At 34.2% G+C, this 22,926-nt stretch overlaps 1 protein-coding gene across 1 annotated transcript in view; it reads left to right on the forward strand.

Moving 5' to 3' along the window:
* Positions 1-13,111, forward strand: part of LOC117124627 (peptidyl-glycine alpha-amidating monooxygenase B-like) — a 24,961-nt gene extending 11,850 nt beyond the window's left edge. Inside the window, exon 4 of the mRNA XM_033270922.1 lies at positions 12,790-13,111. Within this exon, the coding sequence (XP_033126813.1) occupies positions 12,790-12,904 (115 nt within the window). The 3' untranslated portion in view covers positions 12,905-13,111. The remainder of the gene's footprint in view (positions 1-12,789) is intronic.
* The last annotated feature ends 9,815 nt before the right edge of the window (positions 13,112-22,926 follow it).

Genomic DNA, 22,926 nt, shown 5'->3' on the forward strand with positions numbered 1-22,926 from the left:
TATTGACATAGCGGTCACTTGCATATAATCTCTAACAGAAACACCACCCATTTAAAGTATATTTAAAAACAAATTGACTGCTAATTGGGTATACTTTTTTCTCCAAAATATATCTAGGATTGTAAACCACCCATACCCCTCTCTCCGGAGTACAAGCCACGCATTTGCCCATTTTGAGTGCCCAATTATCATCTCTAGTATAAGGCCACTACATGCTTCGAATCTCCTTATAAGTTTTCTGACACTGAATAATCCAGGTTCTCCTGATGATATAATGTGTAGTTGTTGTAGCATCGACATGTGACGATTTGTTATTGTTCTAAAGAGTTTGCTCACGTTAAGCAGATTATTACACCAACTTATCTTATCAACCTGAAAAGTGTTGTGTACCTTTTGTGTCCTTGTCAACCCTGCACTACTGTCTGCCTTTGTTATATGTTTACATACACACGTTGGAAAAACATATACCCAGCAATTTGTTTAATGTTTATGGGCATGTTTTACCACCCAGGAAATATACAGCTAGGCCAAATTATTGATTATACAGATATTCTTTTTTATTTGGAAAATAAATCCATACAATAAACTACATTCTACCCGACTACCAGAATGCCTATTCAATCATTCCAAACTATAATATATTAAATCTCTACTTAACTGTGCTGCAAAAATACAAAACTCTGCAAATGCAGTAGTTATGACCGTAAGAATAATAAGGGCAAGGGGATAAAGGGCAATTGCATCCAATTTGCTCACGAGCACTGTACCGTACTAGAGGTAATCGGCTCCATATCATCGGCACTTAGGCCTATGCATTGATTAACTGCAGCACTTAAGATGGAAAATGAATGATAGTGAATTTACCTCAGTTTTTGTAGCAGTCAAGTGTCGCACCGGTCAAGAAAAAGTTAACCATTCCGAGGCTAGAGTTACAAGGTGCTGTAATTGGAGCAAGACTTGTGGAATCCGCGGATGAATGTAAATACGATGAATGTAAATACAACTTACATGATGACTGACATCATCATTGTTTTAGCATGGTTTTAAAAGCCGGCTGACTGGTTTAAAAAATCTTTATCTGTTAGAGTAGCAGAAATTTAAAAACAAGACAGCAGAAATGACATGGAAGCACGTGCCAGGTACTATGAATCCGGCTGATGATCTATCACGTGGTATGAGTGCAAACCAGTTAAAGAGTCAGTGGATAAATGGTCTTGACTTCTTAAAACATCCGATAAGTGAGTGGCCTAATGAGAAAGTTGAGTGTACATACAAATTTAGCGATGAGAAAGGAGATCAGTGATCTGTGGGCAGGTTGTATACTAGAGCCAGGTGATGACATAGACTTGGAATCCTTTGAAACATGGGAAGATTTACAAGAAGTGTATGGTGTTAAAGTGCAAAAAGAGGAGAATAATGTAATCTGTGCGGATCTAGTTAAAGAGATTGCAATAATGATTCTGAAGAGAGCACAGCGAGAGTCAATTCCAGAAGAGTGTTTACTATTAAGTAAGGGTAAGACGGAACTGAAAAACAGTAAATTTAATAATTTGACGCCAGAGTTTGATACTGAAATCGGTTTAATAAGAGTTGGTAGTAGGCTTAGAAAGGGAAACCTATATACAGACCTACATCCTTTCATATTGGATCCTAAGCATCCAATTACAAGATTGCTAATTAAGCGAGTTGACACGAACACCTTTAGTCATAGTGCAGGTGTTGGACAAGTTTTTAGTTACATACGCAGGAAATACTGGATTCTAAAGGGACGAAGTGCTATAAAGTCCATTTTGAGAGTTTGTCAAGGGTGTCAAAGATGGAGGGGCAAACCTGCAGTACCTCGAATGGCAGATGTTCCGCAAGCTAGGCTACGAATAGGTCTACCTGTATTTTACAGTACAGGAATGGATTGTTTCGGACCTTATATGATAAAAAATGGAGGAAAAACAGAGAAGAGATGGGCTGTATTATTTAAATGTATGACGAGTGGGGCTATTGAGTTTAGTTGTTATCAGCAATGACTACAGACTGCTTTATAATGGCATTTCGTAGATTTGTGGCCAGAAAGGGTACGCCGAAAGAAGTTTACAGTGACTGTAGAACGAATTTTACAGGTGCTGATAACGAATTACATTAATGTTTTAGAGAAATGAGTCTAGAGCTGCTGTCCAGATTGGCAACGCAAAGGGTTTCCTTCAAGTTTAATCCCCCTAATGCGCCCCATTTCGGCGGGATTTGGGAGCGAGAAGTTGAGATGTTGTATGAAAGAGTAGTACCGGAGGTTGTCCTTCAAGCAATAGTAAGTTGAAGGATTAATGAATTCCAAGCCGCTTGGATATACCTCATCAGATATAAGTGATGCTGATCCGGTGACGCCTAATATGATTTTAATAGGACGTCGTGATCCAGTGTTGCCGCTTGCTAAGATTAATCAGGCAGAGGTTACACGAAGCAATAAACAATGGCGTCATAGTCAACTGACAGTGGATCTATTTTGGAAGAGGTTTGTTGCTGGGTACCTGCCTAGTCAGCAAATAAGGCAAAAGTGAACCAAGGAATCTGAAAAGTTACAGAAAGGAGATAGAGTATTAATTGTTGATCAACAAGCTCAGATAGGTCAATGGTTAACCGGTGTTATTAAAGAAGTTTTTCCAAGTGTTGACGGAAAAGTGATAGTTGTTAATGTAAAAGTCTGTGGAAAATCATATAAACGACCTGTTGTTAAACTAATTAAACTAGAAAAAAATACTGTAAGATGATTCAGAAAAGGTTCAGTGTAAGAAAAAATGTTGTACATTGTATATTTGAAAAAAACGGGTTACAAAGTTTATTATTTGTATTTACAGTATAATGATCTATGTCAAAAAATTATTTATTTGAGTGGTTAATTAAGATTGTGTACCATGAGTAAACTGCTTTGGCAGCGTGGGGAGTATCTTTACTGTTGATAGAGGGCGTGAGCCGGGAGAATTCGGCAGAGCCATAGATAGAAAGAGTTGCGACTATTGAGAATTTAGAAGCCATTTTGTGTCATACGCGATGCGCGTTCTGTGTTTAACGTGATGTGCGTTCCTGTGTATAATATTGTATAAATACAGTTAGCAGCCTCCTGTATAGTTTAATTCCATTTAATCTTTTTAGCAGTCGAATTACATGTAACTGTATTTATAGATTTTTTTTAATGATTTCACTACTTTATATCCAATTTCATATTGTAATACTGTAATAATTTACTATTTTTATGCAGTTTCTTTAATCCTCTCCGATAGACCGAGAGAGCCCCCTCGATGGCAAGCATTCTTCAATTAAGCAATCCTGCCATATAGACCCTTAATTAGCTCCTGTTATTTTTGCAAATAAATGATATGTGACGATCACTAGCAAAAATTAATTAAATATGTATATCAAAATGTAATTAAAATCCAATAGGGTATATATAGATTGTTGCTCTTTAAATTTGAATATGAACGAGCCCTGTACAAATCTTATGTTATTAATTTGATTATTATTATTTATAAATATTAAAATAGTATAAGTCAGGTACAGTACTAGCTCTGGCTATGTGACGAATATCCATTCAGACGCTTCCGTAACAACAATTTTCAAAATCTGTTATGGGCTTACACCATTATGGCTATTTGTACAGTGTGAAGGCCAGCTCGCACGGCGATAAATGCTTAATATTTAATAGTTGAAAAAGAAAAAAAAATAGAATTTAAGCCAAGGCAGGCCTATACTTCCTACCTCACAAAGACTTGAGTTAGTCGAAGATTTCAAATTTAGTCGCCTTTTGCTTCCCATATTTTCCTTCTGTTTTCATTAGTCGTAAATCGGAAAAGCTTTGTACTATCAGATTGGTTTTTGCAGCCAAACGCTGAACAGCCAGTCATCCTAAGCTATAGGCCTCGCCTGGGCCTTAGTCCAGTTCCCTTTTAAGTAGTTCCGATCTGAGTCCTATGGTACAGAAAACAATTTCAACAATTTAATAAAAATGCAATTAAGATTATTATAATACGTAAAAGTCGGAGAAAACCTCAAGAACGCACGTACCTTTTTAAATGGGTGCTAAGGACCAAAGTAAGTTATTTACTTCCGCCCAAAAACAGTTTGAAAAAAAAAATAATTTACTTGATCATCATCAGGAATAATGATAATAATACTATTATTATTGATGATGCTTAAATAAAAATGAAACGTTGAATAAAATTGCCTTGTCATTTTTGAAGTGACATCCACACTATTTGTACAGTACTTAAGTACTGGTACTTTGTAAGACGACACAGCAGAAAACCAAAACCGATAACGGTTTATGATTTATGTTGGTAAATAAATGGCGAATAATGTGAGTTTTTTTAATATAGTCAAATAAACATGAATGGTAGTTGTTAAACATTTACCTAGTGATCATACCTATATAATCTGGAATTTATAGAAATTAGTATGTTGTTAAATTAGAGGTTTTGATCACACTTATAATTTCGCTCCTTAGCTAATTATAGTATTGAAAATACCGCTGCTGTATAGTATAGGCTTGCATTACTGTACGTTGGGCAGACAGATACATGATTCTTATATAATTTCGCTCCTTAGCTAATTATAGTATTGCAAATACCGCTGCTGTATATATAGGCTTGCATTACTCTACGTTGGGCAGACAGATACATGATTCTTATATAGGCCTAGGGAGATGAGAATCTGTATTCATAAATATTATGTGCTATAGATTGACAATATAGATCAATATTATTATGTTATATGATTAATGGTTACATAATTTGCATTGAGCAACTGTACTATTAGTTATAATGGATATCATAGGAAATTACCTGTAATTTGTATTTTGACTTAGAATTAGGAAATGTGTGGCAGTTGCTAAAGCAAGGGTCATGCCCATATTTTTGTTTATGCTTGGATTATTAACTATGACTAGAAATTGGTACCGTGTATGCCAGTCTACAACAAGCGTCACCTATTAAAATGTAATAATTAGCACGCTGAAATAGGCTAGTCAGGGAGTTATTATTTAGAAGGAGTCACAACACATTTATCTACTTATCTACAGCTAATGAGCGAAGCGCGGTGTACTGAATCTTCAAAGAGAACCGTGACTAACTGCTGTCTTTGGTCAATAGGGTACTTTTCCGACGATCTTGCGCCCTCAGTTGTTAAAAGTTTTGCCTTTGTAGAGAAAATAATTTCGTGACAAATGACCAGTAGAGCATGCGCAGAGTTTTTTTTTATTCAATTTTTGCTGTTCAATAAATTTGCATCTCAAGGGAGTTTTACGAAGAATAATTTACAAAAAACCGCATAAAAATTCGCCTTTTCGTTAAAATGTTACGACTATTTGAAGTGGAGTTATATGTGTTTGTTCGTATACCGTCATTTGTAATTTTCATGGGTTTTTGGTAAGGTTTAAAGCTTATATTTTATATTTTCCGCACGTATCTCCATTTTATAACCAAGACAATAGTTTATGCAACTTGTTAACTATCATTTTCTTTATGTCTCATTTTCTTACAGTTTCGTACAGAAACGTAATTTGAGTTCAAACTGAACATGTTTTCTTAGCAGGGAAATGATATAGGGGCATATTTTGTAGCGGTTTGACGCTAGCGTGTAGTTGATAACTGACACTCTCTAGTTGCCATGCTTTTTGGCGACTATAATCGCTGATTCCCAGGCGATGATTAGGCCTACCCTAGGCCTAGGCCCTATACCGTATTCTTGGGGGTCCGACCCAACTTTAGGTAGGCCTAGGCTAGACTTGGCATCACACGGGATAGAGGTTGCCGAAACCCATCCAATTATCATCATTGTCAGTACATAAAAGGTGGAATAAATTGAAATAAATTACGTTTAACTTTTAAAATTAATATTTTCATTAGGCTAGTACTAGGGCCTGGAGACCTTGGCCAGGGAGTTGTTATTAAATAATAAATAACAACTCCCTGCTTTGGATTAGGCTAGTCCTAATGAATTCTAAACAACAACTCTCTGGACTGACTGTAATTTTTTTTAAATTACTAAATGATCGAATAATGTCGCAATTTTGTTATATATTTTGAATATAATGATTATTTTTATTGTCACTCACAGATAATCGAACGAAATAAATATTGCCGTTTGTGTGGAAAGGAGACGGCCACTTCAGATTTGAGACTTTCTATTTCAAAACTTGATTATTCTGATTTAATTCAGCGGGCACTGGAGGTTAATGTAAAGAAAAATTTACCCGATATCCACCCACAATACGTATGTAATAACTGCAGAGTTAAACTCTATGTGTGGAAGAAAAATATGCGCAAAAAAAAAGAAAGATGTAAAAATTGGAATTAATCTCGTCAGTTTCAGCACTGACCAAGTACAAGAGCAGGCAAGTTTTTTTTGTGAAGCCATTGAAGTTGCAGCAAAAATGGGCTACATTCTTTGGAAAGGAGAAAATAAATACATGTTTGTTCAACTGGACAACAACACATGCGCTACACAAAGAGATGTGTTGTTATAGACGAAGATGGAAGTTGGTTCATTAAGGTATGGGACAAATATGTACACCGTGAACATAATAAACAACTGCAGGCTTTTCCTGATAAACATCAGAAAACAAACATCGCCCAGTTTTTTAAGGTTGCAAGTCAGAGCATTTGTGTTGGCAACAATGACTTCCCAGTGATTATGGACAAAAAAGACAAGCTTTACAGAAACGATGGAGTGCTGGTAGCAACAGTAGATAATCAATCAACAATTCGTCATATAAAGTGCAAACTTTTGGTAAGCAATGATGACCGTTGTGAAACATGCAAAGCATATCGATGCAACTTGGCTTCTATGATATCATTTGTTACTAGGAAGCATCCATCATCAACAAAAACTGCACCATCCTCATGTGTACGACATGATATGATGGATCGCCAGGAATTAACTGAAAAGATCGCCAATGTTGAGAACGCCCGTAGATCCTTGGAGAAAAAGAATAGTCAGTTGGAAACCAAGATCAATCAAATGCTTGAAAAGGATAGTTTGGTTTTGACAGAGGAGAAAGAAGAAGCACTGCATGACTTAATGAATAGCACTGATTCGAAAAATGCTTTCAGTGCTTTGCCTAAAGATTCTGCAGCAAGATTCCTTTGGGATCAGCAAGTGAAGCAAGCAAATCTTAAAGATGCACGACGAATGCGTTGGCACCCAGCCATGTTAAGGTGGTGCATTGCTCTGAACGATACGTCGAGTGCAGCGTATGATTTCATAAAGAAATCTGGATTTTTAGCACTGCCACACATTAACACTCTGAACTCATACATCCATCACACTGATGCAACTTCTGGTGTAAACCCTGACATTTTGAAGTTATTATTAAAGAGAATGAATGAGAGAAATGATCTGGTCTATGATGTTAGTCTAATTTTTGACGAGATGAAGATCAAATCAGGTCTGGCCTACTCTGAACGTACAGGTAGAATTTTCGGATTCACTGAAGTTGGTGATGTAAACACTGAGTTTCAAGAGTTTGAGGATCGCTGTAAAGATCGTGATCAAGTGACTGACTTAGCAGACCATGTACTGGTTTTGTACCTTCGTGGTATTTTCTCCAACTTTCACCACCCATTTGCGTATTTTCCATGTAGAGGAGGGATGAAATGATTCCAGTTACATACTGTTTTGTGGCAAGTTGTAGTGCAATTAGAGTTTGTAGGGTTTCGTGTAAGGGCAATGACCGCAGATGGTGCTGCTGCAAATAGGTCGTTTTGCAAAATGCACCGTGATGGTGATAATCTTTTGTACAAATGTACCAACCCAGCAGATGTGAATCGAGAGATTTTCTTCTTCTCTGATCCACCCCATTTGATGAAAACTTCAAGAAACAATCTCGAAAATTCTGGCTGGAACCAAAAGTCCCGCAACTTGCACGTAAGTTTTTAATAATAATATGATTCCTTTTAATTATCAACAAACTTATTTTAAGATTGGAATTATTATAAATAATTATTATTAGAATTTTATTGGTATATCATTCTGTATATTAGTTGGAATACAGCTAATCATTGGTACCGGTCACTTTTCCAACTGTTTTGTTAAAGGTAGCTACGTCTTAAACTCTACTAGAACTTACTGTAGCCTCCTTCCATACAATGTATTTGTTTTAATTTGCATTCTTATTTACTGTATTACTGTATTGTATGGAAAATAAATGCATATTTGATTTGATTTTATTTGATTTGATTTGATTTGAAAAAAAAATGTTGGTTTTTTTTTAAAAAAAGTATTTATGTTTGTAGTGTATTCTTATGCCCTACAGATTTAAATTCTTATATAACAGTATTAAGGATTGCCCTTGTTTACATTGATTTACTGTATATTTCATTTACTTTTTTTCAATAGTGGTTAATCAAAGATTTCCTTGGTTTGTTGTCTGAGTGGGAAGAAGAGGCAGAACAAACACCAGACCTTACAAAGAGTGAAAAGAAGCGGTTATGTTTAAGTGCCCAAACCCTTGGTGGTCTAAGGATGACAGGTTAGTAGTCAAACTAATATTTGTAATCATAAACAGTCTGTATAGAAATTGGTTAACAGAGTTCCTCCAATACAAATCAGTAATAAATTTTAATATTTGCATTGTACTGCATATTATTTGCACAATTAAAAATAGTTTAGATGAATTGTCTCCCCATTTATTTTTTAAAGTAACATGAAAGTCAACCTGACCATATGAAATTGAGTATTTAAGTTTTGTTCAGTGGGTAATGCTATAGAATTCTGCTTTGGAAGGTAAGCATTCATTGTGATTTTTGGGGATAATGCATCGTAATGAAGTTTCAAAATTTTCTTATAATGCCATAGTACATTTTTTTTATGTCATTGCAGTCATGTCTTTCACTGAGCTTGCCAAGGTCTTACTTGATCTACCTAATGTTAAGTACATTCTCAGCGAAAAGTTTTGTCAGGATCGCCTTGAGAAGTACTTTTCCAGACAGAGAGGTGCAGGAGGCAGCAACACTAATCCAACATTAGAACAGTTCCAAAATAGCTATCTAGCACTCCATGCTACAGGTACATCGTTGCTGTATGCTCAAAAGTCAAAAAGGGGGAATTGCTCAAATGGAACTGGAACTGGCAAAGTAATTCTTGACGATGCACCATTACCCAAGTGCCAACGATCTTCAAATAGCAACCACAAGAAATAGTTCGCATACATATTAAGTCTTAATATACTTTATTAGCATATCTCAGCTCACCTCTGTTCCAGTTATTTAAATACTCTACTTCACAATGCAGAGGAACCTAACCATTAAGTTCTTTACGAAGACTTTTCTCTTTTTTACGTGAAATTTTTATATCATTTTTTCTTTCTTATTTGTAAATAAACATTGATAAATGCTTTACAACGTATCTTAATGTAATAGCAAACTACAGTATTTAAAAATTGTGTAGATAATTTCATAGTTAACTTATTTGCCAACAGCTTGTCCCACATTCTGTTTACATTATCAGACTCCATTATTTTGGTCAGTAAAATCTCTTTAAGATTTTCTTCTCGATATGTTATCAGTAATTGTTGAGTGTTAAAATGTTGTCGAAAAGGTGTCATTATTTACAGTAAACAATCCTCCTCTATTTTGCTTGTTAATCCATTGCTGTGTGTAAGTTAAGAAATCATTTGATTCATTATTATCAGCATCATGTACAACCCAGGTTTCAATAATTTTACACAGTTCATCTGAGCGTCTTTTTTTAAACCTTTTTTGTAACGCATACGGAATGTAGCCTGAAACATAACGGAGTACTTAATCCTCTTCTGTAGTTATAATATCTGCTGCCGTTTCGGTTACAATCTTAGGATTATCTATGTCATTTCGAATTTTCATTATGTTCTTTCCTATATCTTTAACTATATACATGAAGGCAATGGCATATGTTTTTACCTCACCATCATTAGACTTGATGAGTTTAAAGCAAGAAGCTCTAACAGTTGGAATAAATAAAACTTTGTGGAGTTTATTTTCTCGTATGCCTCTGCACCTAACATGTGGTCTGCTGAAGTCAAGGCCAGCCATAGTTCACCACAAAGATCATTTAAAAATTCATTTAACAAATTTGACTCAACATCATTTAATAAGTAATTAACCAGCTGTTGCATACACTGAGCCAGGCCTGCACTGAGCATTACTAAATTGTCCACTATATACAGGATGCACTTGTAGTGATTTTAAAGATTCAATAAAAAGTTGATGGATGGCTTTCTTGGCATCTTCTATGGAGTATTTCAAGACCGGCCTTCTGCAATTAGCAGTTCCTGAAATAGGTAAAATATTATGTTAACTACAGAAAGAATGTTTCATGATGTTGTTGTTGTATATATAGTAAATTTATTGTCATTACAGTAAGCAGCTTATACAGAGTTTGGTACAAATGTTATATACTGTATTATTGTATTATATAAATAACATTTGTACTCCTCCCTGTATTCAGCATACCAAATACTGTATACTGTAGTTAAAATGTGCATTTTATAATGTATATAATTTTGTCACCAGAAACTTTAAATACATTTTCCAACATTAATTTTTTTTTCTCCCTTTTTAACAATTGTTTGCTTTTGTCTTTTATCCTGCTGTAGTGGCTGTTCTGCAACCCTTTTCTTAGTTTTTGAGTGGGTTCTTCGACCTGTCATGTACAGAATTTGAAAACATCATACATTTTTCATACTCATTGTTCACATTATATTTAGTTTTTTATGCCCTTGGATAGTTAAAAATAATAAAAATAGGCCTAGGCAAAGTTGTTCCTGCTACTAGGCCAAGCAGTGGCGGCTCTAGGATATATTTTCTGGGGGGCTAAGTTGTCCGACAAGGGGGCTTGAGCTCGTAGGCTCGAGCTGGGAGAAGAGGTTGAGAGGGGGGTTCCCCCTCCCAAATGAGATTTTTTAAAGAATATCAACATCTAGATGGCCGAAAATGGCACTCTCAGACTGTGACAGACATGTGTTGGCTTGGTGTGGGCCTATTTTTATATGTTTTATGGTCTGACTGCCCGACGAGCTCTGTCCGGCGGGGGGGTGCTTGACCTGTCCGGTGGGGGGACTTAAGCCCCCTGCCACCCCACTGGCGCCGCCACTGACGCCAAGCCTAGGCTGGATCTAGTTTTTAGGCCTAAAATCATATTTCTCCTAAAACAAATACTGTACAAAAACAATTACGCTTGCAAATATAAACAAACATTAAATAAGGTGGCTACAAACCTGTGTTTTCTACGCTACGGAGAGGCTTCTTAATAGTATTAGGCATAGGCTGGGACACAAGCTTTCGAATAACTGAACACGGGTCGCAAAACAACCTCGTGTCGGGGATGTTGTCGGCTGTAAAGCCTACACAAAGAAAATGAAACCATTCATTTGGGCAATTTTCTCCTTCGCAGGCTATCATCTGGTCATCTGACGCTTCTCCACACGGACAATAAACGGGCTCATTTTCATTGAATTCAACATCGCTATTTTCAAAATCTAGATCCGAAAAATCTGCATCCGTATAAAGATCATCCATCTTATTATCTTATTAATTATTGCATACGCTTCTCTATTTTCTTTTCGAAAAGGTTTCGAGCGTAGATGAGATGACAAGTTTACTCAAGCGTTAAATTCTTCGTCACAAGCATAAGAAGGTTTACTGCGCATGCTCATATTCGGTAATTGAACCTCGTCGTTATCTACCTCTCTGCTTTCGTTATCTTGTCGGAAAAGTAGACTGATCAAAAGAGAGGATTCTGTTGTGACTCCTTCTAAATAACAACTCCCTGGGCTAGTAAATAAGTTTAACTGGGTTCGTAAATAATATTGGCCTCAAAATATTGTGGCTGAGACATGGGCCGATTAAACGTAGAAATAGGAAACCTAGAAATATAGTAAAAACGCTGAATAGTAATACTCGAGCGTCGCGACTTGCGGACGTTGGTACGTGTTGGTTAGTAATTGATTTTACCCGGCAGAACGAAAGAAGGAAACTCCGCTTTTCAGTCGTCTTAGGCCCTTGTTTTTTGACAAACAATGACCTTTCAGAGGTCAAATTGCTGTCAAGAATATGAATTGGCTGCTTCGCAGCAATTAAGTATGATTAGTAGTTTAATTATTTTATTATGTTTATTTTAGAGATGTTAATGCTAACCTGGAGTTTGTGAAGCTCAGCTAATGTGTCATAGTTTAGATAATACGCGGGCAAAGCAGTAAGTTTAAAATTCATGGAATTAAAGCTGTTTATTTGTGCTTTTATACGGTATTTACATGACTATGATAAAGATTACGAGTAATACAGTAATGTGATAGTATTGTGATAGCTGAGTTTTAAATGTTTATGCATAATGTGGTTGTTTACACAGATTTGAATGCAAACGAGCGAGTGAACGAGTTATTAAGAAATAAACTGCATACACACTTTGCTTACGAGTCACGTGTACTTCTTTTGGAGAGAGCGTTTTTCTATTGCTTACATTGATGATGGGATGATATAAAGGATATCGTTACGTTTAGAAAAAAAAAATATGTATATTATACATTTTTCGCAATATTAATACCGGTAATTATCATTATTTTCCGATATCTAAGTTTACAATTCTAATAGAAAATCCCGGGCGGATAGGTTCCACTACTCCACTAGCTTTGTTATGAGAATCACCAAGTCAAAATTAAAATGCCATTAGAAAAGTCTTCACTAATTGCTAAGACCTAATGATAATTATGTTTATTTTAAATTATCATTGAATATGGATAATGATACTTTTCCTATTGTATTTTTTTTACAGGAAATGCCGTTTCATGGAATTCGAATTAGAGTCGCAGTACTTGTTTGCTTGGGCAAGAAATGGACCCACTCCTACCATCCCTCGGGGTAAGTTACCAGCCAAAACACACCAGTAGTAGATACTGCAGAATAGTACAAAATATATTGTTTGCTGAACATACATAATATACCCAAATATAAAACCATAGAATTCTGTGGTTGAGAATTATCATTATTATGTTAATTTTCTTTGTTGTTGTCATCATTCTCCTCCTCGTCATCATCAATATCATCATAATAATCTCTATCTTTCTTCTATATTATAACTATCATCGTTATACTATGTAGTTATCATCATTGCTATGGGGTTTTAAACAATATAGTTGTTAATTGGGAAACATACACAATTTTTTTTAAAACTCCGTTGTACTTTATTTTTCACTCTTAACACATTAATATACTTCCTAAATGCCCTACATATTGCACCACTGATATGTATGCAGATGATACTATCATTTACTACAAATAAACATAGTATTATAATGTAAGAAAACCTTAACTCTGAGATCGATTGGTACAAATAAATAAAAAGATATAAAAAACCATACACTCTATGTATGAATGGTTTTGCAGAATGCAAGTGTATATATTATATATATATATATTGAATATACTTTCTTAATACTTTATAATTTTATATATATAATTATACATATATATTTAATTATTCAATTATACTGTCTCTTATACACATCTAGATGTGTATAAGAGACAGGTGTTTTCTACGGTACCAGCTAAGTTTTAGGATAGCTGGTGTACAGTACTTCCTTTGACATGTGGGCAATTCTATGGTAACAGAATTACAAATCACAACATTTTTAGACTTATTTTGGCAAACCCAGAAAATTAGGGCATGCGTTGGATAGTAACTGTTATGTAAGTAATACATAGTCTACCAATATCAAACAGTGGTACTTGGCAAAACAAACTAACAATATTTTGAAATTTTGACCAATTCTATTTCGGTAACGGAATTACACAGAAATTTTAAATTTTAATTTTGATCACGGAACATAAGATTCCGTTTGAGTATTATAACCAATTAACATTAGTGACTGGTATCACAGTCTGGACATAAGGTGTGACTAAATTGTTCATGAATGTTTGCTTCTCATATATTTATGGTTTATTTGTATTTGATTGGTTTTGTTTGGTAACGGAATTAGGTAACACGGTAACGGAATTACATGTCCGATTACTGATTAGAATAAAATATCAAAACATCGAAAAAAGAATTGGAAATAATATTTAGTGTACTTAAGGGCATCATATTATTTTAAGCTACTTTAACCAAGTACAGTAGCCACAGGCAGTACTGGCTGTTGCAAGTTTTATTTTGGTAACGGAATTACACAGAAATTATCAATTTCAATTTTTGCAAGTAACACAAAGTTCTGTCTGAATATTATAACCAACTAACATCAATGACTGGCATCATAGTCTGGACATAAGATGTGGCTAAATTGTTAAGAAAGTTTGCTGCTCATATATCTATGGTTAACTGTATTTGTATGGTTTTGTTTGGAAACGGAATTACACGACACAATAATGGAGTTACATGTTCGATAGAACATGGAGGTGGAATAAAATATTAAACTATCCAAAAACAATTTGTTGATAGTATTTAGTGTACTGTAATTTATGGAACTACATCATATGATTCTAAGCTAAGTTAACTACAATACAGTAGGCGTAAATATTTGCTGTTGCACCCGCACTTACTGTACTCACAATAATCCGAAAAGGCTATTCTAGAATGCCTATCCATCTATGGTTCACATAGCTCGGTACTATGCAAGATCTATCCAAAATCTATGAATGTTGTCAATTGGCCACACAAATTAACAAAATTCAATTATTCTAACAAACTTTAGGGTAAACTTATTATTGTGACTTTCAGGAACCTGACCAACAAATTTGTTGGCATGCTTCTGGCAAAAGTACTTAACAACCACCTACTTCAGGTCGGATATATAGACAATTTTATTTTTTGAAGAATATGAATTAATAAGGCTAAAATTTCACTTCGAACCAAATTCTACATATGTTTCAGCTCTGAAAATGAAACCCAAGTTTAGATTAAAAGGGGATTAAATTTTTGGTGGTTTTGGCCTTCCAATGTGGAATTGCCCATAAATCATCAAAGAAATATATATATATTTCTTTGATGAAATTTAAATAAAATATATTGGGGAAAAGGTTATAATGTACATAAATGCCATTATTTTTTTCAGTATAGATATGGCGAACAGGGCAGGGTGTGTTGTTATTGTTGTTGTTGTTATTATTATTGCTGTTGTTATTATTGTTGTTGTGTAGTGATTGCTGTTGTGTTGTTGTTGCTGCTGTGTTGTTGCTGTTATGTTGTTGTTGCTGCTCTTATTGCTGCTCTTGTTGTTGCTCTTGTTGCTGCTCTTGTTGTTGTTGTTGCTGCTGCTGCTGTTGTTGTTGTTATTTAGTGACAATTGGGAGTGGGATGTGGATGTGAGGTCAATTTAAAGGGATTTGAAGGGAAACACACACACACACTAGACATTTCAGAAAGGAGTCAGCTGATCTGAATGAAATTTGTTGGAAATTAAATAAGCTACAAGGAAGAAATTATAAAAACTTGATGACGTTGTGAATTTAAGGATCATTTAAAGTGCTAACGTCCCAGACCTAAATATCTTTAAAAGCTTATCAATTGATAATTACATTTTGGTGACTATACTTATCAATCCCCCGCTGTGTTCTTTAGCAAGGAATTTCTGTCTGCGTTGCTTCTCTCCAATCAGAAGTTTAAATGGATACCTGGTTGGGTTGCCTGCTACTGCGCCAATGACAGCAACATTTATAGGCGAGCAGATTAGAGGCTATTTTGGGGTGGAGGTCGCAATGGAAGTACTACCGGCTAATTTTGATATTTTCTGAAAATATAGGTCTTGAAAGGTTCAGGAATCAAAATTACCCAAAATCACTTTGGGGGAACACCTCCAAATTACGCATTCAAAATGGCCACCAATTTTCCACTTGAAATTATAGTTTTAGCTTAATTATATAAAAAATAACATTACTCAAATAATAATTATCAACAATTGGTGAAACTTACTCAAAATATTTATAAAATCATCAGAAATAAATCTTGCGTTAAGAAAAACTATAATTTCAATCACCATAGCAACTGTTGCTATGCAAATTAAATTTCCTATTTTATTCATTAAATTTAAGTATACAGGAAGCTTAAAGTTTATTATAATCTTCATTTTCATAGGTTTTATAATTATTGTTAACATTTGAATTATCTATTATTATCATAGAATAAAATTATGTAAAAAAAATCCTGAAACCTTTAATAAAATAGCAACACTATTTTTATCGTCCATAGCAACGAAGCAAAATCAGCAGAATTGCTGTACATTTGTCATTGACCAAGCATGAGATACAATATTTTTATACAATAAACATCTCTTATTGTTCACAAAGTTAGCACATTGATGTATAAAATACAATGTCATCACTATAGCAACTGTTGCTATGCAAATTTAAATTTCCTATTTTATTCATGAAATATAAATATAAGGGATGCTTTAAGCTTACTGAAATCATCATTGTCATAGGTTTATGAATATTTTTTCTATTTAAGTTATGTATTAGAGAAGAGCAATATTTAAGAAAACAAAATCAAGAAACACCTTTATTGAAGTGCTACGGAACTTCATAGCAACGAATGAAATTCACGTAATAGCTGTTATTATTTGTATTTCAAGTAAAATATTATTAGATTGGCTTATACAATATTTTCTATACAATAAACATCTTTTATAGAAAAAAGTGAATTTAATGGTGTCAAAGAATACGAGGTTATCACCATAGCAACCATTGCTATGCAAATTAAAATTTTCTAATTTTTCATAAAATACGTATATATAAATTAGTATAGGATTTATGAAAAATGTTTGAAATTAATGAAATTTTATTGTCTTTTCAAATAAATTAAGTAGGTCTATAATGCTTTTTTTGTGAATTTTATTAATGAAATATAAAATAATATTATATAATATAGAAATTTATGCTAAAGGAAAATTATTCACAGTAACCATGCAAAATCAACAGAATTATCTTTTCCATAAACCAAGAAAAACATTTAACTTTTAAATAATAACCAGATGGCTAGAGCTCATTTACATTGCAGAAAATGACAAAATATGTAGATGTTTTCGAAAAGGTGAGAGGCCAATATGAGGTATCAAAGGCGACGAAAGCGGGGAGGGGGACATTGGCCTACCCACTTTTTCTACTGCCCCCCCCCCACCATTATTGTGACAAACATTTTACAAACGCTGCAATTTCATTATTATTATTATTATTATTATTATTATTATTATTATTATTATTATTATTATTATTATTATTATTATTATTGTTGTTGTTGTTATTGTTATTGCTATTATTTTTATTATTATTATTATTATTATTATTATTATTATTATTATTATTATTATTTGGTGCATATACACCTTGTTTATTTGCGTCTTATAAATTGACCTATTATCATCATTATATTAATAGATTTTTTTTTCATTTTCTAACGAGCATTACTAGTTCCCTTTTTGAGTTGAGCAACCAAATGTTGATTGATGTCTGTATACGTTCGTCTGTAAAGTTTCCTTGAAACCAACCCTCAAGCATGAAGAAAAAATCGCCTGCCTTTCGTGAATTCTGTATTTAGACATATGGGGGAAGGTAGGCAATCTTAACGGAGCGACGCTCTAGTTCTCTTTATGCTAACCACGAAGATGTATAGTAAGTGTAACTGATGGGCTTACAGTAAACCTTCAAACTAGCGGAATACAACCACATTTAAACTCCATCTAAATTAACGAAAACAATAATAATAATTAATTAGGCCATTTTTAAAACTACAGTTCCCTGAAGGTTAACTACATAATTTACAGTACGCTGTTGTTAATGTGTTATAGGTTGTAAAAACTGTATTGAGTAAAAAAAAAATTCGAATAAAAATATCTTTCGCTTGACATTAAGAATTAATCATTTATGATACAAAATGATAGGCTCTTTCAAGTGTTATATTGAACAGTGGCAGATTCAAGAGGGCCCTCAACCTCTTAATTTTTTCAAAATTATAAATTATTTAAAAAAATTGTAAAAACAGACAAATATTCAACTTTTAATCTTAGAGTGCCATTTCCGGACATCTGGAGGTGCCATAATCATTCTTACCTCAGCCCCAAAAGTTGTGCGGATGAGGTGGGTGGACATTTTATTGGCGCAAAACACTCTATGGGTTCCCTCTATTTCGACTTGGCTCCCCCTCTTTTGACGTGGGGGGGGGGGCCACTTTTTGGCCAAAAATATATAATGTCTGGAGATGTTTGTATGATCGGAAAGAAATGCAAAGAAAATGAACAGGGAAAAAGGAGAATTATGGAAAAGAGAATGTTTATCCAGTCCCAGACTGAGTCACATTTTCTCGCAATTCACATTGGCGGATCTCGGGGAAAGGGTAATGGGTCCTTACCCCTCCCTTTGAGCAACATTTTGAAGAACATAAACGTCATTAAAACACAGTTCAAATGTCGGGAATGCTCATTTCCTGCCATCTAGGAATCAAAATTTTCCCGTTGGAGAACCTCCGGACCACCCTTTTTTGGGGGGATTTATCGATTCGTAAAAAAAAGAATACGCATGCAACTACTCATTCATTTATGTATGTATACACACATAAAATAAAAAAAAGAGAAAATTTTACCTGACCGTTTTTCAAGAGGGTAAAACCTTGAATTTTGAAGAACATAAAAAGTCATTTAAAAGACATTTCAAAAGTCAGGAAAGCTCATCTCCCGCATTCTAGAAATCGAAATTTTCCCTGGGGAACAAGACCCTCTTTTTCTTTGGGGTTCCTTGGTTCACTTAATCATTTGCAAGAGGAGGAAAACCTTGAATTTTGAAATAAATTCAAAGTAATTGAAAGACACATCTGAAGTCGGGAATGCTCATTTCTCGCCTTCTAGGAATCCAACTTTTCCCGAATTTTTCTGAAATCTGTGACGCATTCAAGGGTTGGGGGTAAAATATCCGTAGACCCCACCCTTTGGAAAATACCACACAGTGAACACAAACTATGTCTTCACATAGTGTACACATACTGCACTACAGCGTGTGCACTGTGTGTTCACAGTGTGTACACTGTGTGTTTACAGTGTGTACACTGTGTGAATAACTCATTGACTATATGAAATTGGTGAGGTTTTCACACTGTGAACTGTGTAAAACACAGTGTTTACACACAGTCACCACACAATAAACACAATGTCGCCATAGTGTAGCCACACAATTAACACACTGTCCGCACACAGTAAACATAGTGTTTCCATAGTGACACCAAACATATTAACATAGTGTCACCGCACAATAATCACATTGTTCCCACACAGTAAACACACTGTCCCCATAGTGTAGCCACACAATTAACACACTGTCTCCACACAGTGAACATAGTGTTTCCATAGTGTCACCACACAAGAAACACAGTGTGTTTACAGTGTGTTCACTCTGTGGACTATATGAAATTGGTGAGGTTTTCACAGTGTGAAACACAGGAAACACATTGTTGTCACAAATTGCTAACATTCAGTAAACACAGTGTTAACACACTGTTCACACACTGTTCCCATAGTGTACCACACAATAAACAAACTATCTCCATATTGTCACTAAACACAGTGTCCCTATAGAGTAAACATAGTGTCACCTCACAATAAACACAGTGTGTTTACTCTGTTGACTATGTGAAATTGGTGAGGTTTTCACAGTAAACACATTGTTGTCATGTCTTGCCAACATACAGTAAACACAGTGTTAACACATAACTGACTATGTGTCATTGGTGGAGTTTACACAAAACTGTTTGTTCTACAGAGATTCAGTGTCACCATGCAGTAAAATCATCACATGCACAATCTCAAAGTTCTCATCACCTTCATCCTGCAAGGTACAACAAAAATAAAATATTAACAGTTTTAAAATTGATAAAATAAATATTTATTAAACTAACTTTTAAGTACACATGTAAGCACTATCATAAGATTATTGCATAATAGTCAGACGAATTATGTATGTGTTATAATATTTTTAAGTTAAAAACATACATTAGTCAAATGTATACAGTATGTATGTTCACACTAAAAGTATTGTTTTGCTTAAAATTAGTCAAGGGTTTTAATAGTTGTTAAGTTAATGTAGCAATGAGTTTACAATTTTTAAATTGTTTTTATTGCATATAGACGAACAGTTACTTAGATGGTAAAGCATGCTGCAGCTCATCTGTAGGATATGAAATAAACTTTTTAAAAAATTAAATTACAACACTTTGCTAAGTTACCTTTAGCAAAGATAATTACAATTACAATTTAAAATTAAAAAATTACTGCACATTAAGCGCCTGTTGTTAAACATTAGCTGCTGTATCCATTCCCTTTGACATGGAGCGCCTTGTATCTTTACATATTTTAGTCTTCTTGGATTTTACAGCTGCTGACTAGATATCTGGGTATTCTGAAATTATATAAAAATATATTGTCACAAAACTTCGGAAATATGAAAAGTAGGCCTATCTATCTAATTGAGAATTACATTGTTCTTATAAATTTCTAGGTTCGAGTAGAACTGTATATGCAGTAACAATTTTAAAATTGACATGTTCGAAAGACAATTAGATTCATAAATTGTGAACTTTAATTGCTAAACCCGAGTACACCATGAGACTCATGTCATCATGACAACACAAACTTGAGTAATGACATGTAATAGCAAGTATCACGCAACATAATGCTACAATAACAGTGGCCTGCAAGCTTCATTATTTTAATGGTGTTAATGTGGGACTGTAGCTTTCATTATTGCTGACAATACCATATTCTAATGTTTAATGTGTAGATATGAAACACTAATTTACTTACTGTAATTGAATCGTGGAGCAATGAGGTATACATAAACCTTTTAACGGTCTTGGGACAAATGTCAAATTTTGTTTACAACTGTTGAATAGTACATTGCTTGTATTTTTAGTAATTCAACATGGTAATATTAAGTCATTCTAAAATCAACGATCGTAAAGCAGACAATTTACTATAATGCAATATACTTACTGTAATATATTTGCTGTTGTCTTAAATGAAAACACAATAAATAAATAGAAAATTAACTTAAGTTACCAAATGTTGCAGATACTGTATATGTTTTGTTTGTCATTGCAGCACATACCAGTCTACTTGCATGTTGGCTTTTTTTAAGCTCTGCATAATAGTCCTTTCAGACAAATTGTATCTAGTGCAACCTGAAAATAAAGAAAGTTCTTAAATTAGTAAACGAATGTTCTTTATACCTAGTCTTTTAAATACAATGTATTTTGGCAGCCAAAAATACATGGTAACTGATTTTTATTATATACATTTTTGAATTCTTATTTAAATCAAACAGAGTATTTTAAAACAAACCCTAATTTGCAAGTAGATTTATTATATTCATAGTTTATAAACTAAACAAATAAAACTAACAAGGAAGAAAATAAATCACACGAAAATCAAGCTTGCCTGATGTCGAGTAATTTCGACCCAGGCCAGACTTTTTACGCTAAAAATGCAATTCATATAGCAAGGCATACATAGAATGTACAGTGCTAGATAATGTTTAGTAGGCATTTATGCTATATTACTAGGGATAGGCTATTAGTACTGTTTTAGGAAGGCTAATCGAGCGTAAAACAACTTTAATTGTTGGTGCAAATAATATATTTCAATTCTTACCAAATAAAGATAACATTTTATGTTTTGTTTTTATACATTTAGACCTAGGCCTATGTTACATACCAAAAGATTGAATCAAAAAAATTATTAATTATAAATAAATAAAAACGAATTAAAAAGCGTAATTGCCCCGTCATAATCATTAATTCCAGAATCGAGTTAACGGCCGTTTCAACCGTTCAATTTAGGAGGTCAAGCCTAGGCCTAGGTCAAACGGTTGTAGCCTAGGCTAATGCCTCCTAGCCCGAGTTTATTTTTCTGTTTATTTAAGTAGTGGGTAAGTTATGGATTGGAACACTATTGATTGTTAGTACCAGCAGAAGGCCTATGGACAACCTAGCTAAAATGAATATATTCAAATAAATAATAAGAAAAATGCAATTTCTAATTACCTATATAGGCCTAAATAGTAACGACAACACTTGAATACAATACGCCATTCAGCCATTTTTTCTTGGAGGGTTCTTGTTAACTTTGGGTCTCCATATTCTCCATCTCAATCCTTCGGTTGTCCTCGAACATTATTTTATGTGGAACCATTGAATCGTCCAGGACACTTGTCTCATTTGTCTCCGTCCAGTGGAGTAGAACCCATGCACATTTTTGTTTTGCGAAATTAATTTAACGAATCCAATTTAACACAACGCTTGCTGTAATCGACGATGAAACAATGAATCCCCGCTTGAATCTGAAATATGATCTTCCCTCTTCCTCACACCATCCTGGTGTAACTAATGATCGGGCCAGACGAGCTGCATGTGACCTGATTTTCCAACGTCTCCACCATGACCCCCTGGGGTTTCACAAACCATAGTGGCAAGACTGTGATCACTATGTGGTGATAATACGATTTTATCCTAGTGATACCAGGGAGTGTACAACTGTAAAACTTTTTTTTACATCTTCCTGTTAATACCCTGATAAACTGCGAGGTAACTATAATATAGGCCTATATAATATAAATATTACTATATTATATAACTATATATACATATATAGAGTAGGCATCAATGTGATTGCGAGCACGTATGTTCCTAGTAACTTAAATAATAATAGAGATATTGATAAAATGAAATGAAACGGTTGACGTATTGGAGGAACATAAGTATTTTATTGCACTCGAATATTTCGTCCTGTCCTCAGGACTTTCTCAACGTGAATGAACAAAAACATTACAAAGTAGATAAATCATGAGCTATGGAATAACAGTAAATAACAATGAAATAACAATAAGACAATGCTGGGCGTAATTAGTTATTCGTGAAAGTATAGCCACTAGCAAAGCCTAGATC

The sequence above is a fragment of the Anneissia japonica genome, unplaced genomic scaffold (genome assembly GCF_011630105.1).
Source record: "Anneissia japonica isolate Jap-2015-1 unplaced genomic scaffold, ASM1163010v1 scaffold287833_len2544123_cov190, whole genome shotgun sequence".
NCBI lineage: Eukaryota > Metazoa > Echinodermata > Crinoidea > Comatulida > Comatulidae > Anneissia > Anneissia japonica.